This window comes from Oryzias melastigma, linkage group LG15, assembly GCF_002922805.2.
Source record: "Oryzias melastigma strain HK-1 linkage group LG15, ASM292280v2, whole genome shotgun sequence".
Classification (NCBI taxonomy): Eukaryota; Metazoa; Chordata; class Actinopteri; order Beloniformes; family Adrianichthyidae; genus Oryzias; species Oryzias melastigma.
In genome coordinates this window covers 4,540,721-4,563,716 of record NC_050526.1, presented here as the reverse complement: position 1 = coordinate 4,563,716, position 22,996 = coordinate 4,540,721, and the positions used below count along the sequence as shown (strand labels likewise).

Genomic DNA, 22,996 nt, shown 5'->3' with positions numbered 1-22,996 from the left:
AGCAGGTTCATTGCCCAGGCTGCTGGTCCCTACTCAGTGGGGCTTACTAAGCTAGCCCGCCGGCCGTTGGCTGTCTGCCAGATGGAGAGCCGCTGCGGGTGCCGTCATAGTGACCACGATCGCTCCAGCTCCATGGGTTTTTGATGTTTTTTCTTATTTTCATATTGACAATAATAAAAGTAGGGGTGTGTTTTGGTAAGAATCTGGCAATACGAAACATATCCTGTTGTGTGTCTCACAATGCGATACATTACACAATATATCCCAAGACTGTACCAGAACAATTTTTCACTTTTCATTATCCATCCCAAATAAAAACTAAGTAGTACATGTCTCATAAGAACAAAAACCGTGAGACTAACTGAGCGTTTAACGCAAGCTAGTTCTTGCGAGATCTTTTTGTTGTTTTGGTCACGATGTAGAGCTGCTCAAAGAGGCTCAGTGTACCATGCTGCTGGGGTTTAGGTGGAAAACAAAAGTATGACGCTGAAGGACGCTCATAAATATTTAGTTGACTATCATCTCGTCAGGATTTTAAATCAATACAAGTATCTCCATATGAAATATTGCGATATTTCACCAAATAGATTTTTCCTACACCCCGAATAAAAAGATCCTCCAGTTTTATTTGTATTTTTCTCCTCTTGGGTTAATGATCAAACTGAGGCACAGACAGATGGATTTAACGTTTAAAACAGCTGTAACTGGCGCAGCTCCAGCTGAAAGAGTGAAGTACAATGCACTGAGAGAGACTCTGAATGATCTGGTGGATCCAGACATCAGCGATGTACTATCCAACGCTTCTGTAGAGCTCTCCAAAACATTTAAGCTACTCGCTCAACATCATCCATGTTTACCGTGATGTGGCAATGATGAAAACTTTGTTGGTTGCTTTGCGGTTGGGGCGTCAAGGCATCAAGCAGTAAATCTGACACGCATCAAAAAAGAGACGCAAATTTGATGTGCAAATCGCGTCCAGTGTATACGCACCATAGTAGTAGCCAGGCACCTTTAAGCTGCACTGTCATGCAGATGCCGGGTATCTGTGGTATTTGTGTTGCAAGCCAGTGTATCAATGGTCAAGAAACTTATTTGATTTATCGTTTAATATTCAAGTGTGGTATTTGCCAAAGAACAGAAAAGTAAAAAACCTGCGTCGTTTTCTAGGACATAGTTTCTGCAGAGCCGCAGTAGTTCATTGAAAATTTGCCTCAGAGTTGTAAGTGAAACTGTTCGCATGGAGGAAGCCAAGTTTTTTCACAATGATTTACATAAAAATATACTCAGAAATGCTATTTTTAGCTTAATTCTCCTAATTATGTCCTCAATAATCAGAAAAATGCCACAAGAACATACCACAGACGCCATTTTCATTGGAGTGGGTCTTTGAGGCAAAATTTGTAAACTTGTTACTGTTGTTTTGTTGGTCTTTAAAATAAATTTTCTTCTCATCTAACATCTAAATTGCTCCATTACACTGGAGAGTCTGTCATCCTCTGATGGCATATTAAGAAAAAACAAATTACTTCATGTGTCAAAGCCTGGAAGATGTAACATTTTTATAGCTTTGTAGTCGATACAAAGGTGTTTTATTTCTGTAGTCTGAAGGTTAAAGTGTTTGCAAGGAGATTAGTCTAGACACACATTTTTTAAAAGCTCTTACTTTGCTTCATTAGAAAAACCAAGAGAGAAGTTCAGAGGACTTTTAGTGTAATGTTTGTCACTCTTTAATGTTATTTTCTGGCTGCAGAGCCACTTTATTTACATTTTCTGGCAAAAGAGGGGCCAAGAATGTATGAATTGTTGCCCTCAGGGCTACAAATATTCCCTATTTATCTCCAAGCTTTAGGGAACATTTTGACAACAATCGTGTGACTATATTCCATTTTTGAGTTCAAGCGCCGTACTCCGATTAAAAAAAGAAGTATGTACGAAATGCACATGATATTGGTTGTGCTTGTCACAGCTAGTTGAACTTAGAGTGTAGCAATAGAAGCTGCTTAAATGTAACTTTTAGAAAAATAAGCTTTGTGAGCCATCACACCAGTGGTGCTTCCTTTGCTCTTCTTTTTTGTTGCAAAGAAATCCTGAGCAGTATGAGTTTGGCGATTTCACACGGAACACAAAAGGAGCGTGTGCAGCTTTGTGCTTTCCTGCTTGGGATTTTTTTTTTTTTTTGCTCCGTATGTAATTGTGAAAATGGGATGCGCTGCAAGTGTCCTCGTGCTCAGGTGGAGCACGCTCGGTGTGACTGAACAATGAGTTCAGCTGACGGGGGGAGGGGGGAGGGAGACCCCGCTAATAACCCAGATAAACAAACATGCAGATGAGCTGCCGCAGTGAAACAATGGCAACACAACAGGCAGCGTTACGTCATTGGCAAACACAGAGCATAATTACAGATCCTCTCTCCCCCTCTGCCTTTTAAACAGCAGCTTCTTCATCTCTTCTCACAGCTTCCTTCACATCTTTTTTTTATTGCTTCTACTCATTTTTTCCTTTCTTGCTTCAATGATTTTATGTTTTTCCTGATGTTTGTGACCCTGTCTGTCTGAGACTTTGTAGTCTCCTACCTCTAACATAATTAGATCAATTTGCCGTCTCTGGGAGTGAGAGGACAAGGTGTTACGACAAATTTTTGTCTAGGGCATCAAAGGAAATAAAATAAATTGGGGGGTAACATAAATTGGGGGCTCGTCCGGGATTTGAACCCGAGACCTCTCGCATCAACACAGGGCCCAGTGATCAGTGTTGAGCTGTTAGTTGAAAGTTTTTCTCATTTTTTTTCACATTTTTTTTTGTATCCAGATCTTGACATTATCTCTACACCCACACTCTGTCTGCCCCTCCTGAACAAAACAGCACACTTACCTGTACACACTCACTCTTGGACAGGTGAGGATTTAATTGCCGAAGTCACTGAAGTGAGTCATGGTACCCAACTTGACTGTCGGCAACGAGCGTGCTTTACAAAGCTTTTTATAGGAAGCCTGTGAAGATGTGGACTCTGTTAAGGCCAATGCGAGGTCTTCAAAATACAATTATTTGATGAAAAGGTCGTGGGATCGCAGAAAAATTGCAACTTTCCTTCAAAGTGTTTTTCCACAAGCTCTAGTTTAAAAACTCTAAACCATAAGATCATCGTATGGAGGCAGAACAGGCCAATATATATATATTTTTAAGGCACATTTGACTAAATATGTCCTTCTGTCATATTGTTAAATTTGCAGATCGTTTTGGCTCCTATTTTGCCCAATTTTTAAATAAAAGGAAGAACTACTATTCTGTTTTCCCACTTAAGCTTTTTGTCCAGCAAAAACTAAATGTTCATTTGTTGAACCGTAAGCTCCTAAATTACATTCTCAAACTTGTTTACCAGCCGTTTAACATTCCGGGAACACAAATACACACACACACGCACTCTAGGGACAGCAAACAAACAGTATAAGCTCTGTTCATTTTAATTTCTACATAGCACTGTCATCTTTGCTTGTAACAACAGCAGACTGGAATAATTAAAGGGCTGAAATGCACAGCGAACTGATACGCCGAGTGTGGAATTGGCTGTAGAGAGCAAACACTGATGCAGAAACACGAGCTTTATCATCAGATGGCACCTTCTCTTTCATTATCGGAGGTGGAACTGCACACCGTAATACAAAGTAAACAAACAAAAAAAGATTTAAAAACTACACAGAAACACTTAGAATGTGCTCCCCTTATGCCTTAGTCACAACTCCCCTTCCGGGTGGATATGGGGTGTCTGTGGGGAAAAAATGGACGCAGATGACCCACATCAATTTTTAAGATCATCGACCGCAAAAATATTGATCCAACAGGATTTAGCGAACACTTAAGCAACACAAAAGAGTAAGACGCAGCCACTTTGTACAGGTTTTTCATTAATTCTGCCTACCTGAATCTGTGCTAGTTGCCTATTAGCAGAGGTGCAACGGATCACAAAACTCACGGTTCGGATCGTGACTCGGCTTTAGGGTCACGGTTCGGATCATGACTCTGCTTTAGGGTCACGGTTCGGATCAGTATAAAGGAAAAAATATCAGAAGAAAACAAGATAAAAGCCCCAAATTAAATATTTGAAAATCTTCAAGGCATATATTTAGTAAAACATATATAAAGTCTTTCAAAGCATAAATATACACTCACGTATAACTTTAAAGCATTTGCACATTGAGGCCTATTTATAAAAAACAAACATCTTTAAACTTTCAACCCAAACAAAATGCTATAACATGTTGTTTCTGATTTCATTTACATATCTTGAGACCAAATCTACAAAAACTGAGAGAAAAAAATCTTGAAACTAGTTTTGAAAATACCAAATCTGTCTGGCGTACCCTCTAAAATGCTATTCAGTATTAAGTAAAACAGTTAAAATTAAACTTTTTTTTGTATTATTGAAACTAACTGTGGGGACATTTAAATATTTAAAATAATAATTATTATCTGTAGAACATGTGCAGGTGAGGCACTGCCCTGCCCGCTTTTCCTGGCGATTTATGATACTTTTCGCTTGCCATACTGCCGTCCCGTGACCATATGATATAGACAGCGGACGCAAAAACATATTTTTGGCCCAAATGAAGCCCCATATGGCCCAGCCTTAGCCAGACTCTGCTTTCAGTGGCCCTAAGGAAAAGTCAGTTTTAGAACCCTGGCCTAAAGTCAGTATCAATTTAAAAAATTAACTAAAATCACCTTTCCTAAAAACATTAAAAATTTGGGAAATTAGTTTTCTGACTGTAAATTTAAATCCTAAACAGTTTGAAATTTCACATATAGAGATCTAACACATTAAGGCAATGAACGTATGTACAATGGAATGTACAATGGAATAAAAACGTTTCTAGCCAAACCAAACCGCGTCTTTCACTGATCGATACAGTACCATAGTTCACTCCAAGACGAAGGGCCCAGCTGTGAGGGCAGTAGATGAGAACGCATTGTCTGTGTACTCATTAAAACCGTGTTTGCTGGAAAGGACTAACCCTTTACTTTTGCCCCGAGCCATTGACTCACTGAACCCAGGTCTGCATGTTGTTAGTTAACCGATAAGGAAAAAAAAAGATGGAACTGATAGGAGATATATATCTCGTTAAAATATTTTTTTTCTACTTTACCACTTTTTGTCTCGCTGCCCTCGTGATGTACGCCCTTCATTGGAGACATTTACAGGAATGGAGAATGTTCAGAAACTGACAGACAGACGGAAGCAGCTTCAGGGTTCCAATAAAGCTGCCAGATCCTGACAGAATCGTTCAAGGCCCTCCAACCTACCCCTTCGTTATTATTGCCTTTTTTCCCTCTGCAAATGATGCTTCACTGGGAAGCTTCTGCCAACACCGCCCGCTGAAACACTTGTTGGCATTCAAGGAGGAACGTAGACAAAGGGAGAAAAAGTAGCAGTAGAAGTAAAGAAAGACTGCTAAGACTGAAGCCTCATCCTCCTGTATTCTGGCTCTGTCTAACCCAGGGATGTCAAACTCATTTTGGTTCGGGGGTCACATTCAACGCGTCTGATCTCAAGTGAACCGGATCAGTAACATAATAGCAAAATTACCCATTTATTTCTTGATCTCTTGTACTGCCATCTTGCATTTTCTTTTGCTCCCCCTAGTGGTGGAATTGCACATCACGGTCATGTCTTTTAATTAATCAATCAATTATATTTTATTAATCCCAAGGGAAACAGGTGGACAACACACACAAGACATATTGCCCGATGGTGGGCAGCAGCCATGCAAATGGCTAATTGCCCAGAAAACACACATGAGGAGGCTGTAGGAATGATGTCAAAAATCAAGCATCTTCCACGTGTGTCACAGTAGCACGCAAGAAAAGAGTCACCAAGGCGTTTGATCCAGGGAAAGGGTCACGGAGAGGGGAGGAATGCAGGTTTCCAAGACAACGTGCTTATCGCACCTGCGGCGGATTGTTTTAGTTTAAAGAATTAAAGAATCATAACTCGCCAAAGTAATGGGCTAGAAACGTTTTTTTTTTTTCCAACATCCTTATATTTTTTTTCTTCATGACTGGGCCGGATTGAACCATGTGGCAGTCCGCGTGTTTGACACCCCTGGTCTAACCAAATGTGTTGTTTGTCTTTATGTTTAGTTAGTCCTCCGACTGATTTAACTTTAAAAGAACAGCTGGTGATGCTTGTGGCTGATCGAAGAATAAAATCACATTTTTCCTTTTCCTCATGATACGTTCAAAGAGTGTTGCTTAAAATGAGTTTCAATCATTCTTATCTGGAATAAAGTTTTCCTCCAGATTACCTTTTCTGAAAATGTAAACTTTGCACAAAGACAAAGTCACCGGAGGGAAAAAGTGCATCTCAGTTGCTCCATACTGAGTTTACAGGAAGTTCCCAGCCTGCTGTTAGTGTGCCTGACCTGCTCCAACTGGAGCAGCTTCACTCCTGCAAAGGTTATAACCTTCCGTGACAAGGTGGAGCCGACCACCGCCAGCAAAGGTTCAACAAGGTTCTTTTCACTTTGCATTGGATGTCCCTTTCCTTTTTTATTTTCAAGCAACACAACATTGTAATAGGACACATAAAAGGGATGTGATTATGCATTAAATGCATAGGAAAGCCAAATTATTATTTATCATTTGAAATTATGCCAATTAGATGTTTGAAGTGCTCCAAAAATCAGTATTTCTGTATGTTAGTTCATTTATAGTGTTTCACTGTTGCTCTTCAGTGCTTCATAACAAAATAATTACTACTACGATTTAATTTTTTGGGAAAAATTCATAAAAGTTACTTAAAGATTAAAAAATTGACTTCATTTCTCTATTATTATCGAGGCTGCTTGTTGTTCCCTGTTTGCATGCACTCCCGTAAATGTTCCGGTGTGGCGTGCTAATTGGGCTGTTTGTACTCATTATAAGTGCAGTCAGGCCTGAGAGTCTTTGTGAGCATGACTTTCATAGTGGGTGTGTTCTGCTGTGTTACGCTTTCTGTCCTTTTGTGTTTTCCCTGCGTAGGGTGCGCTGCCCACCCCCCTGCTGTCCCCCTGGCAGGCGCAGCACCAGGGCTTGACCCGCACCAGCATGCCCCAGCGCAGACAGAGTGAGTCACTGAACATACTCTGTTCTCTTTGCAAAATCCACATCGAAGGGTCTGACAAGTTACTGAATCAATATTGGGATATTTTCCTTTTTAGAAGTGAATTCTTATTTTGAATGTGTTTTTATTAGTAAAATCTATAGATTTTTGTTCCGTTTCAAAGTCATAAAATTCTCCCCAAAATGTTTTTCATTGAACATCGCAGGACTGAAGCGTTAGTAAAACCAACCCAGTCTCATTGAGTCCCCTCAACAAGGCTTTTTTTATTTATTTTTGTTATGCAGCGCTGATGATTGTGCGCGTGGGTGAGTCAAATAAAGAGGATAACAAAAGTGACTCGGCACATGTATGAAAGGGAGAAGCTCAAAGTAAAAAAATATATATCTTTGGTTTTTCTGGCTGGTTCTCAATTTCACATCAACACACAATGGGAGGAAAAATTACCACGTTTTCATTTATTTTGATATTAAGTGTTCTTGTGTTGACTTTTTTCTTTTTTTTAAACAAAAACATGAAAACACCTGAGGCTGTGTTTTGCTTCTGGTGTAATTAAGCCCAAACCTAACCAGCATTACTAATCGAGAATATAAAAAATGTTTTTTTTTCAAAGTGAGGGGAAATGTTTGTCAAAAATCCACTAATATTCTGAGACTTGTGGTTAAAAACAAATTAGTAAAAAGCAGACAAATTTCATTTTCAGAGTGGAGGATGACATTTAGAACAAACAGGGTTTGCTGTCGTCAGATATGACACTGATATTTGTTGAGCTAATGTGTGACCCTAACAATGCTTTGTCTGTTGTGGTTCTGACTTTGCTGTAACTCAATAATTGTCTTGTCTCTCTTCTATTCCTTCTTCTTTCATGTCCATTAACACGTTCTCTCCTCTTTGCTGTTCACAATGCCTCTTACAAACCTAATTTTGATCCAATTTGATTCATTCTCTCCATCATTGCCTCCTCGCACATTATGTGCTTTGACAAGGTGTGGAGCATCTAGCGTGCTACTTCACTGACACATCGTGGTATAGTAAATCTTTCTTCAACTTGGTCTGCTGCCCCCTTGGATCTGAGAAGCATGCCGTTTGAGACTTTTTGATTCAACTTTTGGATTTGATTGTTTTGCATTTTTTTGTTGACCAAAAAAAATGTTTAAAATCATCTTTTATTTTCCCACATCACACGACTTTTTGTTTGCATGACTTGTGGAACACGGTTTTACCATCTTAATGTCAGCCTCCTGTACCTCAAATCACGCCGTTTTCCCGCAGTCACTGACATCTTTTCAATCTCTTCATCCACATTCGTGCATGCTGATTTCTAATCACAAGCTATTTCTGAAGTGGAGAGATGCTTGAGTCGAGATCGATCACGTTTGGCCGTGAGATTTTCTTCCAGGTGCCGCAAATTGGCTTGTTGGCGAATATCTTTTAGTGCGGCCGCTATCATTAGATGCTGAGATATTTACTCGGTTCCAGTGCCGTGAAAGGCTCAGATTGATTGCCGCACAGTATTAGTATCTCTTGCAGACAACCGTAGAAGCAAATAATTACCAAATTGAAGCTTTCAGACTTGCCGTGTCTCTATCACTGACTACGCTCCTCTATTTATGAGGTATAAATATAGTGCAGTATGCACTCTCATTACCGACCTTACAATTAAAGAAGACAGAGAACTGATATAATTATTCTAATTGAGATTTCAGTCAGGAATCACAGTCCAATCTATAAAAAATGCTTCAAAATGTTACAGAAATGAAAAGGAGATAAGATATGAATAAAAATGCCCAACTTTGTGCCTTTAGTTTTTGATTCTATGAATATAAATGTCAGATTTCAGTAAAAAATACAGAAATCCAGGCCACCTCCTGCAGATAAGTGGACAGTCAAGTGGACGCACTGTGCCGATGAACCAGGAGGTGGGGCTGTGGCCCTGGACATCTGCTGGCACTGGCGGTGCAAGCGGGTCGATGATGAAAATAGAAACAACAACCATTACAGCTGTATTTTCACATCCTTTGAAATCTTTTCACTTCCCACTCAGAGAGCGTGTTTGTGCCAAAGCCGAGTTCAGGCTCATTAGTAGCTGGAGATGCTTTCAGGTGGGTTGAATTGTGTGCAGCTCCCGTTCAAAGGACACCTAAAACGTTAGGATGGAATCTCTAATGGCAAAACAGAGTCTCATACCGAATCAGTCATACATGGAACACATAAAAAATATATACTTCAATATATGGAGCATTTTTATTGATGTTTTTGGGTCATAGGCTACTTCCGTCATGTTTCTTATTATTTTGTTAGATCGGTTTGGAAAAGAAGTAAACATTGACTTTAAACTGAAATAAAGTTCCTCTTCCTGGAGTTTCATACATGTAAAAAATCAAAGTCTGTCTGACCTTGTTGGTTCTTTTTATCTGGAAAAAAGCTAAATCTTTTGACAGTAAAAGTCCCAACATTGTTTTGCTGCAGTCTTCCCACATTTGGCTTGTTAGTTTTGAGCAAAGGAAGCAGCAGATATACAGGTTGTGTTAAAGACCCACTCTGATCGTCTTTTGATCTCTCGTGAAAGCATTCCTAGTGGTCGTTTGATTATGATTATGCAGTTTTTAGCCAAAATCAATTAAAAAACTGTTATTTTCAAGGACATAGTCCTCTGTGGGCGGGACTGTTAGTGTGGAGTAATGCTGCGTTCACACCGAATATGATTTGTGCAAATTTGTGCCCACCCCTCTTTCGCCACATGTTAAAAAATGTGTTACTGTGGCAGCATGTGGGAGGAGCTACCAGCTGATGCTATTATCTCACTTACAATGTACGGAAGAAAAAGACGATGTTGAAAGATCAGGTTTATTTATTGTGAGGAGTTCTACAAAAACATCGGTAATCATGTCACAGCCGCTTCCGTGGTGTTTCTGTGTCTCTGTGACTGAGTTTGAAGGCTCGCTGTCCCACATTAACTCAAGAGTGGAAAAATAAAAATAAAATTAGGGCGACCTTTTTTTTTTTTAAATATTATTATTGTCCCAAGCCCTACAGGAACTGAATCCCGCCCTTCAGATCATTTTATTTTATTAGTGGCCTTTGTTATCTTGCACTTATTTCTAACTTGTATAATTTTAACAAAATATATTTTATGAAGAGTAAAATACTGAAAGTTATTTAAGGTTTAAGTTGATTTATTCTGGAATTATATTTCTGTGTATTTTTATTCATGTTAAAAGTTGCGTTTTTAAGTTTTACAAACTTAGTTTTAGAGTGTTCAATACATGTTTATCTTGTTCGTCCTGCGACCTAAAATGTGTTTTGGATTTTGGCCCGCAGAACCTCAATTTGCGTCTTTATCACAACTTAACATAGAAACTGCCTCCGCCGCAAGGTTCATATTCTGTGTGAACACAGCATAAGTTTTCCTTGTACTTCCCATCATCCCTTTATTTACTCTCTCTTCTGCTAGCTTACAGCCCCGAGCTAACATTAGCGGTGCAACAAAAATAGCCGTACAGTTTAAGCCAACTCAAACAAAGAAAACAAACATTTTTTTGTCTGTAAGTTTAATTTTCTTTATGTATTTTGTCCCACATGAGGGAAAAAGGGAAGTTAAAAATACCATTTTGATTAGAGTCTCAAAATCCAGTGGATAAAAAATTAAAAAAAAAAATCTCTAAACATGATCAAAGGAGGTTATTTAAAAATACATTTAACAGTATTTATGAGCTGTCATATTTTGTAGATTTTTTTAAGCTTTTTTTTTAAAATATAAACTCAAAAAAAATGGAAAAGGCGTCTTATTTTTTAACTCTATGTAATGGATAATGTTAAGCAAATACTTAAATTTTCTGTCTTATAACTTTAGATGTTCTTCCAACAGTGTGTGCAGAATATGATGTCTGAACAGATCCAGCATCCACATTATAGATGAAATCAAAAGTGTTTTTATTCTCTAAAGCCTCCTTCTGTGTTGCTCCCATTTTTAGACAATATTTACTTCCAAAAAGCAAATCCTCCATTTTTCTGTTTACTTATAAATCTATTTTTTTCTCTTGCAGCCACAAATACTACAGCCTTTCAAGCCCTTTCTCACCGAACCCCCCCACCGGGAAAGACCAGTAAGAACTCTCCCCACCGAGGGCCACAATGAACTAACAGAGAGGACATCAGAGGAAGCAGCTCACGCAGATGATGACTGTCCTCCCGAAGCTCTTATGGCAGATGTGTGTTGGGCAGCAGACCCTGACAAGCTGACTCATCGACTCAGCACCAACCTGCCCTGCCTGCACTCTTGCACTCCACAGGAAATAACTGCAAAAGACAGTCCGGCGTCAGCACAACAGTGTGCAGCGCAGCATGGGTGCAAATCCCTCGCTGTGATAACGCACGACCCTGTCGCTCCGAGAGCTGCCGGTTCGACCTGCCCTCGCACGCCGCCGCCTCCTCGCCTTCACAAGCGCACGCCGCACCCTTCACCCAAGCTAGGGGGCGCCGGAGGTTCTCCGAATGCGCCATGCTTTGCAGGATCTTCGGCCAACCGGGCCGAGCGGCTGCCGCCTCCATCCAGGGGCCTTCCCTGCTTCAACGCGGGGCCCTGGGCTCAGACTCCAAAACTGCTTAGCACTTCACTCACTCCACCTCTCAGAACATCAGAGCCCAGGAAGGATTCTTGGCACACCGACGCAAAGCCCACCCAGGCGCCACTCGGAGACCCCGGGTCAGCAAAAAGCCTCATCCCTTTGAGGCGCTCCTGCCTCCCCAAGCCAAAGATTCCCTGAGGAGCTGAAATCCTCCCATCAACCCTTGAAACTGGAATCACTCTGTCATTGACATTTATCCTCTCCTCCTCCGAGCCGCAACAACAGTGGAACCTTTGTTCTCTCAACAATATTAAAGGAACCGACCTTAGGCTGCTGGCTGAGCTGTGAGAACGCTTCAGAATACCATCATATGCACACAATTTGTATTTACAATAAAGCAGAAACATCACCATAATACAGTGAACAATCATTAATTCTGGTCTTCACATGGAGAAGGTTCTAGTTTGGCACTTGAATGCTGATGAAGAAGGAAACGTGTTATGAAGCAGGAAAGGAAGATATTTACTTCCTGGTTTCATCTGTTAGGATAGAGTCTGTTTTAAACAGACGTGAGACTGAAGGAGCTGGGAGGGGGAGGGGGGGGGGTAAAATAAAAGGATGTGAAATAAAAACATTAACAAATTAAATGGATAAATGACTCTTTATTGCAATTATAGATGTACAGTATATTGATTTCTGACCACTACTCTAAATATGGACACACAACTTTTTTTTTTTTTTATTAACAAAAACTAAATCTGCTGTTTTTTATTTATTTATTTATTGTTACTATTATACTTTTTTGTATTTTAATCATATTTATTGTCATTTTTGAACAACTCATCCACTCTTAAAACATGTGACTATTATTGCTGCTACTATAAAAATGACCTTAGTAAGGGCCAGTTCAGGAAGAGGGTTAACATGTCAATGTTGTGATGTTGTATAAAAGAAGTAAAAATTCAATAAACTATGTTTAAAATAAAAAAGCCACCCTGCTGGAGGTGAGTGAAAAAATTTACATTTTTACATTGCTGCATAATTGGGCAATCATACATTTTTTTTGGATAAATAATGATTTTTTTTATGCAGATGATAATCGTTTTAAATGGGTTTTTGGTTAGGAAAAATGTTTTTGAAAATATTGTTTTCATACATGCAAATGCGTGCTTCCCTTCAAAAGATTGTCAAGAGAAGCTGCTACATATTTAGACTTTCAACCAATTAACCAACTTAAATAGTATAAAACAATAATTATGCATATATGGACAATACTTTTAAAGACCCACTCTAATGAAAATTGGGTTTTTAACGTGTTCTTGTGGCATTTAGCGGAGGACATGTATTAAGAAAATGAAGCTTAAAGTTGCATTTCTGATTATTCTTTAATCAAATTGTTTTAAATTGGGAGCAAATGAAAAAATGCAGTTTGAAAAGGACAATGTTATACAAATGTATTTACGTGCGGTCAAGCACAAAAACTGACGGGAATTGATGTGCGGCCTAAATTGACATTGCTAAATTGCACACCCATATTTTTAACCCGAGCTCTAAACCTGTCTTAATTAAGATCAAAGAGTCACTTCCAGTTAAAAAAAATAAATAAATAAATACTCGTATTTGTAACATAGAAAATACGCTCACTCTTTAAGCTTTCAGCAACAGGAAGGGAAAGGGGGCGGGGTTGATCTATGCCAATGGTCCTGCCCACAGCTTAACGGTTACATTTCTAATGGAAACTCTGCCCTTAAAAACAACACAGGATTTTGATTTTGGCTAAAAACAGAATTATTTATAATTAAAAGACCGGAATACTTTGAAAATAAATTATCAGAGTGAGTTTTTATGTTAAATTCAAACATTTATATACCAGTTTTGTACATTTTGTACAAGTTTTTTTTTCTTACCAAATTTGGCAAATAGAAGGCAGCAGTTGGTTTTAACACTTTGTGCAGTCACCACACGACTTGTCAAAAGCACCAAAAACACATTATCATTGTCCCGCTTGCAATGCCAACGCAAGCGTCTAGGGCCACAATTTTAACAGCGAATAGGATGATTTTTCAATAAAAATTAGACATGGGTCGGTAGCTGTACAGGCATATTTCAGGGTTGTGCGGTGGCAGTCCAGTGACAGATGGGGAATGCGTCATTATGAAATCGGGAGACAGCTGGATAACCACAGGGCAGTGGTAGACTGATCCACGTCCATATCAAGTACAATTCATAACCACGCCAACGATTTTCAAAAAAATATATATAATTTGGTCGGTGGCATGAGACCTTAAAGGGTAACCAAACCCTAAATCAACTTTTTTTTGTCTGTTAACTTCTATAAATGGGGCTTTACAAGTGCAGTCAGTTGGTTTTTGACAAATTTTTGACATATTAAAATAAAATTGTTTAATTCTTGAAAATATGGTTAAAAAAATTGTTTGTGTGCTGCCCCCCACAGGTTGAATCGAGGTATTACAGTTGAATTTTGTGATTGGTTAAGATCTGCAGCTATGATGATATCTATCCTATTCCTCAGCTCTGCCCCCCTGACTAGATTTTTAAATTTTGGCTGTGGGTGGAGTCAGCCTCCAATTTATCTGTTTGATTATCGTTTAAGTTAAAAATGAAAAAAAAAAAAAAGTTTGTATACCAGTTCTGTAAATTATTCACATGATTAAGACTACAGTCAAATATCCTGAAATGACACCTCAGGGTGAGATAAATGTATGTTTTTCAGCAAATTTGGCAGACGGCCGCGCGGCGCCATTAGTAATTGGTGGCCAGATCGTCGTCTAAGGCCGTCCATATCAAGTACATAAAAAGCGGATCATTCTGACTGGCTCCATATACATTCATACCCATGTCAATGATAAAAAAAAAAAAAAAAAATCGGTTGGTGACATGAAATCTTGACGATTTTGTGGATGCTTTCCTGTTGCATGAAACATTTTTTCTTCTCAAAAAGCATTATTGCAAAACCAAGTTCAATCTACTGATATAAACTACCATTTAACTTTGTGACTTTAAGAAATACACCTGACGAATAATTATAGGAAAAGAGCCAAACACAACATTAATATCACCTTAGTGTGTCCTAATTTAGCCAACTAAAGTTATTAAATTGTCATTTTTTTACTTTTTCCAGCTCAAGCTTGTAATACAGAAGTGGTCTCAGATTGTGCAACTCAAATTACAAAGAAAATCTCTATGACAACCGCTTATTAAATTAAAATTTAATTTCTGTTTTAATCATCCATCAGTTAGTTATTTTTGATACATTTTTCAAAGAATTGTAAAAATAATAATAAATAATTGGTCTACATGCATCAACTCCGGTAAGCCTTCAGTTTTTTTGGCACTTAGATCATTTAAAAACTTTATTTGAACATCACGATATCATTAAAAACAAAATACCAGTTTGCAATCGCTCAAAAAAACTTACAAGCTCAATTAAACAACTTGTGTGCAGAAGCGTTTCAACAATGCACCTGTCTTTTTTTGAACCGACTTCTCTGTTTGTCACCCACTCATGGTTATAAAAAAAAGAAGCAAAGAGATTCATTAAAGGTGTGAATCTGCAGCCCGGTGGGACCGTGTCCTCCTCCTCATGCCCTCACTCACGCTCGTCTCTTCGGGGAGATCAAAGATATTAACGCGGTATTTTAAAGCCGGGGGCCTTCGGGGGGTTTAACCGTGTCTCTGTGGTAGTTTTGGAGAATTGTGTTTATTGCTTCTTGGCAGAGTCCTTTTGCAGTCAAATGTCCCCGAACGGAGAGCAGCAGCGTGTTAAGAAGGCCTTCTGACAGCAACTCTGTTCTCTTCTCCGTCATGCCGCGTGACCGCTCGGTGTTCGCCTCTGGCGGTGTCCGGTCTGCTGCGTAAAATAATGCACCCTACGTCTGCAAACACACACATTTGAGCTGACAAAACTCAAGGAGACACGAAACACACACAGCCCAGCTGTCACAAATGCACCTTTGTGCGCACGCACTCGGAGGCTACATACAAAATGCATAGATCTGCGTTCGACTTGTTTGTTCTTGCAAAACGAAACCCTCCCGCTGATCCATTTTTTTCCAAAAGGCTGAAGTGTATCCATGTGGCTGATAGAGCATGTTTACCTGTTGGAATGGCTCGCCGCCGCGCTAAACCAGCCAAGAAGTCGATGTTGCCAAGGAAATCGGCGTTTGTTTTAATGAAAATGAAGAAAAGGAAGATCCCCAGCGAAAGGTGAAAGGAAAATAAAAAAACAAAGCGATGAGAATGAAGAAATAAAAGCGTATATGATCAAAATAAGGCAATCGAATGAGTTTTGTGAAGGTGTGCACTAGGAAAAGAGGCAGGCAGCACGTCTGCTCGGCTGCTTTGGCAACTAGAGAGTAGCCCAATGCCCTCAGCTGTGTCGTTCACTGCTCAGTAATGCCAAACAGGAAACCCATGTTGTGTGTTTGCATGTGTGTGTGTGCATGTCTCCAGACACCTCTGGCTGCCAGTGTTTTCCGCGTTAAGCTGTGTATGTGCAAAACAGAGAAGCTGACAGATGTGTGTGCAGAGGGCAGAGGCAGACTCGTGCCACAGAAAATAGAAGTGTTATTCCGCTTTCCCTGTGCTGCAGTTTTTCCCCCTTTTGCCAAATCAATGTGCCTGTGCAGTTACGCAGTCAAGTCAATCAGTATTGCTTTTGCCTGCTATGCTGTGACAAAACCACTGGAGGATAGAGAGAAAATCTGCAGGAACGGGTGTCTTTTCGTATGTGAGCTCACTTCATTCTAGAAAGGTGTTCGCATAGAACATATGACGATACATATCGGGATAGAAAAGTGTATATCCTTCTTTCATTTTTATTTATTTTTATTGCTGAACTCTTGGGTAAAAATGTGTTTTCCCACTATTTAAATTTGGCTTAAAAATTGACAAAAATTCCTATTTCTGAAGTTATTTAGTGCCAACGTAGGAAAACTACATTGACTATAGAAACCAGAAATAGCCTCTATGACACGGATTCAATGTGAACATTAATTTTTATTGCACATTGCTATGAACACAAGGGTCTTTAAAACCTCTGTGGCCACCGCACAGCGTGTAAAAGTGCTGGTGGAATTTTGGGTTTTGTGACTATATTCTAATTTTATAATGAATCTAAGATTTTATAATTCAGTCAAAGGGTCGTATTTGAACAAAAGATCCTGACTAATGATGAAGAGTTACCTTTCAATTTAAGTCAATATACAAATCCCAAGTCCTTTTTTCTTATTAGCAGTTCAAGCAAATAGATTTAAGCAATTCATGGGCAATAAAATACAAGAACACACAAGCTCATACAACAGTTGTTAAAAAAAAGAAGAAGAAAAATAAGGATACATTTCCTGTTGTTTATGTAGTCTACTTGTCGGTTTTGCATTCTAAATGGTTTAGGACCTGAGGTGTAGGACCCACCATGCAGTAGACCGGGCTTAATGCAAGGAACTTGAAACTACAAGACTATAAAATGAATGGAGAAGCATCAAATGACCAGACAAGCCTGAATAAAAAACAGACACTTCCAAACAATGAGTGTGATTGAGCTAACAGACGGTTGCTGAGAATAATTATCGAATGAAACCAGGTGAGATTGTGAGGGTGGGATGATTTTTATGAAATGGTTGACATTCTCTACTCAGATTGTTGAGGAAACATCTCAAAAGAAAAGAAAAAAAATGGGAAATTAAATATATTTTAGTAATACCAGCAGTTTTAAGTGTGTAATTTCTTAAGGAAGACAAAAAACAAAAAGTTTAGGGGTAACAAATTTTTGGTTCTTTATTCCAGTATGACCCACACTCCATACCAGTAGGTGGCAGTAATGCACCTGCTCGCTGTTATCAGTCTGCCATAAAACTACACACAAAGAAGAAAAATCAGATTCCAGATTCCCCAACACCCCATAGGGAGGAGGGCCATAACAAAAGTAAAACCAGACAATAGTCCTAGTTGCAGCTGAACAGAGGTGAAGGTATCATGGTGAACCACAATAAGTTGCAGCCCAGAGGAGCAGATGCAACAATCCTCAGCAGAAGAGGAGCAACCTCAGGGATCCTCCTCAGGGATTTGGAGCATGAATAAGGAGAGGAACCGGTGACAGGGAACATCAAGAGGATCATCCCGTGACCCGACCCAGCGACTGGAAGCATGAGGGGAAGAGGTCCCGGTAATCCTCAAGGACAGGGGACATGTAGAGGTGAGGCCCTCGCAAGCCCCTCAGGAAAAGGTAGGACTATGGCTTGACGTGACGCGAGTTAAACAGAACTGATACTTCACCAAAGAATCTCTTGCTAGCTCCTGGTCAATCTGACAGGAACTGGTGGTGTAAGACCCATAACTCAAGAGATCAGGTGTTTGGTGGAAACTTTAAGCTTGAATAAATAAACTGAAAGGTGGACAGCAAGACCATGAAACAAATAGAGAAACCAAACAGGTGACAAAGGAGCAAATGACATGACAAGACTAAACTAAGACACCTAAATATACTTAGCATGACCAAACTGAAGATAGTACTCTGAAAAAAGTGAAACCTTAGATCAATTGACAAAAGTTCCCTAAATTGCTACATTAAAAAAAATATCGAATAAAATCAAGTAAAATTTTTGAGTTGAGTAAACCGTCAACTCAATGGTAGAGGACATATATTCCTATTAGAATTGCATTTCTAAGAATTGCGTCAGTTCCTACAGTGTAAACAAAGGGATCATGGGAAATGAGTGAATTCAAGACAACTATCTTATTTAAAGAAATCTTCTGTCGTAATAAAACACAAACGATACAAAGACCAACTTTTCTGTCTTATAACTGAAGAAAACGAAATATTTCCCACCATTCTGCAGTGCAGACTTTGTATTTATCATGACAGATGCTTTTATCCAAAGCAATTTTGGAAGTTTGTGACATTATTCATACATCGGGGCCAACACGGGGGTTGAGTGTTTTGCCCGAGAGCTACAGCTGCATATTATATTTTAGGTTGATGTTATTCACACGTGTTTACGTGAGACCAGCACAAAAAAATGATGGAAATTCCTGTTGGCCACAAGATCCACATTGCAGCATTACCCGCAGGTATTTTAGGTGTGTCTAAGGCTGGAATTTGTTGTTGGCCCCACATATTTACAGTAAAGTTAAAAGTGTTTTTTTTTTTTTTTTTAACTTTATTTTACCAGGGAAATCCTACTGAGATTAAAAATCACTTTTTCAAAGGAACCCTGGGTGTTGAAATGTATTCTCTGAGGGGGAGCGGTGAGTTGCAGACATAGCCGCAAAAAAAGTTCAGCACTGGCTGCACGTATTCATTAAATTACTTGTGAATAGTCACGTTTTTAATATTTCATATAACTGTACATCGTTGAGAGTTATAAACAGTGCTGTGGTGAATTATGTTTTTTATTCGCATTAATGTAAAGCTAAATACACCTGTGTAATATTGTGTAAAAATACTTCAATCTTAAAAAGTAGAATACTTTCATTATTTTCATGAGCGTTAGAAAGTGCAATTTTAAAATATTTAAAGTCCCCCTCCGATGAAAATCATGTTTTTTGAGTTTTTAACATGTATTTGTGGCATTTTTCTTCTGTAAGAGAACAAATGTGATAATAAATCATTTCATTTTTCAGTATTTCTCATTTTAAATCTCTGTCAAACTGTCACAGACATACCATCCTTATTTAGGTCACAACAGCTCTGCTGCACATGCATTAAACCTTCTCATCTAGCTTGTCTAGCTCAGGTACCGGAGACAGGGGGCGGGGATAGGGGTGGAGCTCCTCAGCTCTAAAAGCCACGCCCCTTCAGAGGGGATTTCGGAAACAGAGGCTTCAGATCAACATGAAAAATGGCTTTTTAAGACTTTTAGGTTGTGGGATTTTGATTAAAAATCTAATAATTATTATTAAAACACAACAGGGAATTTTTTTTAACTAAAAAAATTGTCATAGGGGGACTATTTAGACAGTCCCCACACGAATTGGTTTTCTTATTTTAATATTTGTCAATTTAAAGGTAAAAAACCTGCAGTCTTTTCATAAACTTTGCTTGATTCTGTGGATATTGCTTTATTTGTTTTATGGAAATGATCAAAAAATACATTTTTACAAAAGATGTGAGAAACAAATAGAAATTCCAGTTTTTTGAAAAACGTTGGTAGTTCATGAAAGTTTGTCAGATTTGATTTAACTTTATGTTTAGTTATTGATGCCCATCAAAGACTTCAACAAGCTCGGATACAATACCTGATGGAGACGGCATGTTCACGGTTTTTTGGAGAAGTTATGAGGCAGCATTGATCGAGGAGAGAAGACAGACGTAGAAATGACTTTCTTTTATTCTTTGTTGACAGGTCAAGTTTAACCATGATGTACTTCCATTCTTTACAAACCGTGCAGCCTTTTTACACCTTGCCCATAGTACGTTTGATAATGAAGCGAAGAGATGGAGGGTGGATAAGAGTCTGCCAAGCTTAATGAGTTTAGTGACACTGTCATTAACCTGGAAAAGATGGAGTGCAAAAGGTTTTTTTTCCTTTTGAAAGGGAACCGAGCTCTTTCATCAGACTGAGACGGCCCGATACGTGTTAAAGACTTGTTAAATCAGAGCTGCCACTCAGAAAGGAGTTTTGGAAGACTAGCTTTTGGACAGATTAATGAGAGGACTGTGTATATTAACAAAAAAAGAAAAAAAGTCAAGTCAAGAAACTTCTAAAACACACACAGACGCGGTTTGATACTACACACACATCGGGCATGTGATCTGCGTTCATCCCTGAGGATCACACTTATAGTAAAGCTTTGGCCCAATTTCAGAACGGAAGATCTACCTGATCTTTGCCGATTCTTCACCCCAAATGTCACTCATTAATTAGAACAATTGCTAAAGTGCTCCCTTTGTTCTCAGCCAACCACGATCAAACTCCAGTATTTAAAGGGTAACCAAACCATAAATCACATTTTTTTGGCTGTTGACCTCTATAAATGGGGCTTTAAAAGTGCTGTCTATTGCCAGTTTTTTGACAATTTAAAATAAACTTGTTAAATTCCTGAAATTATAGTCTAAAACTGTCCGTGTGCTGCCCCCTACAGGTTGAAATGAGGCATTACAGTTGAATTTTGTGAATTAGAAGTTTGATGTCATTGGTGTAAATGCCCATATTTGATTCTGTAACAGTCGGTTGTTAGCGTGTTAGCTTTAGCATGGCTCGTAGCTGTATTGCCTTCAGTTTTCAAAATCTACTGGCTTGCACAACTCTCCTAAAGGAAGTTACACAACAGAGGTTTAGTGCAATTGGCACTGAATCCAGTGAACTCCGTCGGGGTGATGGGATTTGTAATGATTGTTTCACTCAGGATTGTTAGCTTAATACGTTACCCTTTATTAGCTTATGATGCTAGCGTCATTTTACCACTTCGGTCTGGAACATGATCATCTGCGTCGGGAGAAGGGGGAGGAGAGAAATCCTCAACCTCTACAGAGAGTTCAGTGGAGATACTTTACTCCATACTGAAGACGTAGAGCGGCTACGTTACCTTAAGTTAACCGCACTGTCAATCACAGATCCAGACCACACCTCCCCCGCCCAGCCCGCCGCCCTTTTTTTGCATTTTTCAAATCTGGGCTGAGAGGGGGTGCATTTGAACTGGGTAAAATTGAGGTGTTCAACCTGTGTGACTTCATACTGATGGTTCAGAAGCAGAGTAATTTTACCAATTTTCCATCCTGCATGTTGTGGTTTTTGCCTCTGATCGCACAGTTGGGGTAAGAATGAGTCATTTCTGGAAATAACGTTTTTCTATAAAAGAGTTCAATCCAAATTGTTTATGACTGACAGTTTTATTTACTTGTGATGAACCTTTTGCCACAGGGTCAGAGGAATTGTGGTGTTTTTAGGAAAGAAATGGATGTAGGTTGAGGGTATCCCACAAATGGGTCGACATTTAGGTTTGTTTGTGTTGCTGCTCATACCTTTCAAAATAAATGATTTAAAAATATGGTGAAAATAATCAGACAAATGTAACCAAATTTAAATAACGTATTTATTTGAGAGAAATAACCTACTAATGCTTATAAAGAGAATGCATGACTGAATATAATTGTTCTTTAAAACCCAGTCTAGAGAAATTATTTAAAAAAATCTTTTGTAACACAGTTATTTTGATTTTTATTTAAAATCCTTTTGTCCAAAACGACATATTTTGGCGTATTTTGTTTGTCACACTTGTTATTGTAAAAATATCAATATATTATCCCAAAATAAACACTGCAAAGCATAAAAAGAGAAATAAACACAAATGCTTTTGAAAACATGGCAACAAAACCCAAAAAGATCATTATAGCACACTTTCAAACATTTTTATTTTATTTTTTACAATTTGTGTTTTTATTTAATTGATTTTATTAGATCAAATATTCGGTTATTTTTTTGTTTACTTGTTTTTGGATCATATTTTTATGGAGCAAGAATGTGATTTTTTTTTTCCTGAGGGAAATACTTGAACACCCTCTTTGGATTCTGCTAAGTTTTGACAAATGTCTGATAAAATACGCAGGATACCAAAAATAATTGAAAAAAAGTCCTAAAAAACTTCTCACAAATTTACACGAGAAGGCCCAAAGTCATTCTACCAAAGAGTTCTGTGTTACAACTTTCCCTTTTTGTGTTTTTCCAGAGGAAAAACAAAAAAAAATCATTATAGTTTTCAATATGACACCTTGGTTTATTCTCAAGCCCCTCTCGTCCTTCGCTGTGTAAAGTAGTTGATTAGTGTTCACAGCTGCTGACCTTGTCAATGAAACAGCGAGCTGCGTCTGCTCCATGTGTTCCTGTACTCATCATCAATTTAAAATGTCATAACACTGTATTTAGCATGCACGTTAGGGATGACCCCGCCGCAAAGCCATCACCCGCTGTCAGGAAAAAGGTGCGATGCAGGAGTGAAACAGCGTTTTGCTGCTGACCTCTTCACAGGAGCTTTAAATACTTCAAACATTGGTCATGAGGCGTGAAAACCTCTTACCTTGCTTTACTGAGTCTGTAAAAAAAGACTAATTTACCTGTCATATAGGAAAGGAAAGCTATAGAATTGTGTTTGCGTATCCTTGAAGAATAATTGCAGCTTATGTGTTTGCATTTATGTAATTTAAAAACAACATGAAAAGTTGCAAGTGCTTGTTGTTTGGCTTTAAAATATGGAAAAAGTTCATCCCAGACTCTAGAGATGGCACAGGGTGAACTCATAAAAAGGACAGAAAAAGTATGAATGAAGTTTGTTCTCAAAAAATAAAATCCAAAAAGATAAAAATCAAGGTTTTTTTTTT

The 22,996-nt window shown here is 38.7% G+C and overlaps 2 protein-coding genes across 10 annotated transcripts in view; one reads left to right on the top strand and one right to left on the bottom strand.

Annotated features, from left to right (window-relative positions):
* The window catches only part of ccser2a (coiled-coil serine-rich protein 2a), a 55,842-nt gene extending 43,764 nt beyond the window's left edge, over positions 1-12,078 (top strand). For 4 of the 6 annotated variants that reach the window (XM_024297460.2, XM_024297459.2, XM_024297457.2 and 1 more), the window contains one exon: positions 11,140-12,078. In XM_024297460.2, coding sequence (XP_024153228.1) covers positions 11,140-11,859 — 720 coding nt within the window. In that variant the 3' untranslated portion in view covers positions 11,860-12,078. Of the gene's footprint in view, positions 1-7,014; positions 7,100-8,079; positions 8,120-11,139 lie in introns of all 6 variants that reach the window. The other 2 variants (XM_024297462.2, XM_024297463.2) reach the window with 2 other exon arrangements.
* Positions 1-22,996, bottom strand: part of LOC112161921 (SPARC) — a 95,710-nt gene that overhangs the window by 62,388 nt on the left and 10,326 nt on the right. The window lies entirely within an intron of this gene.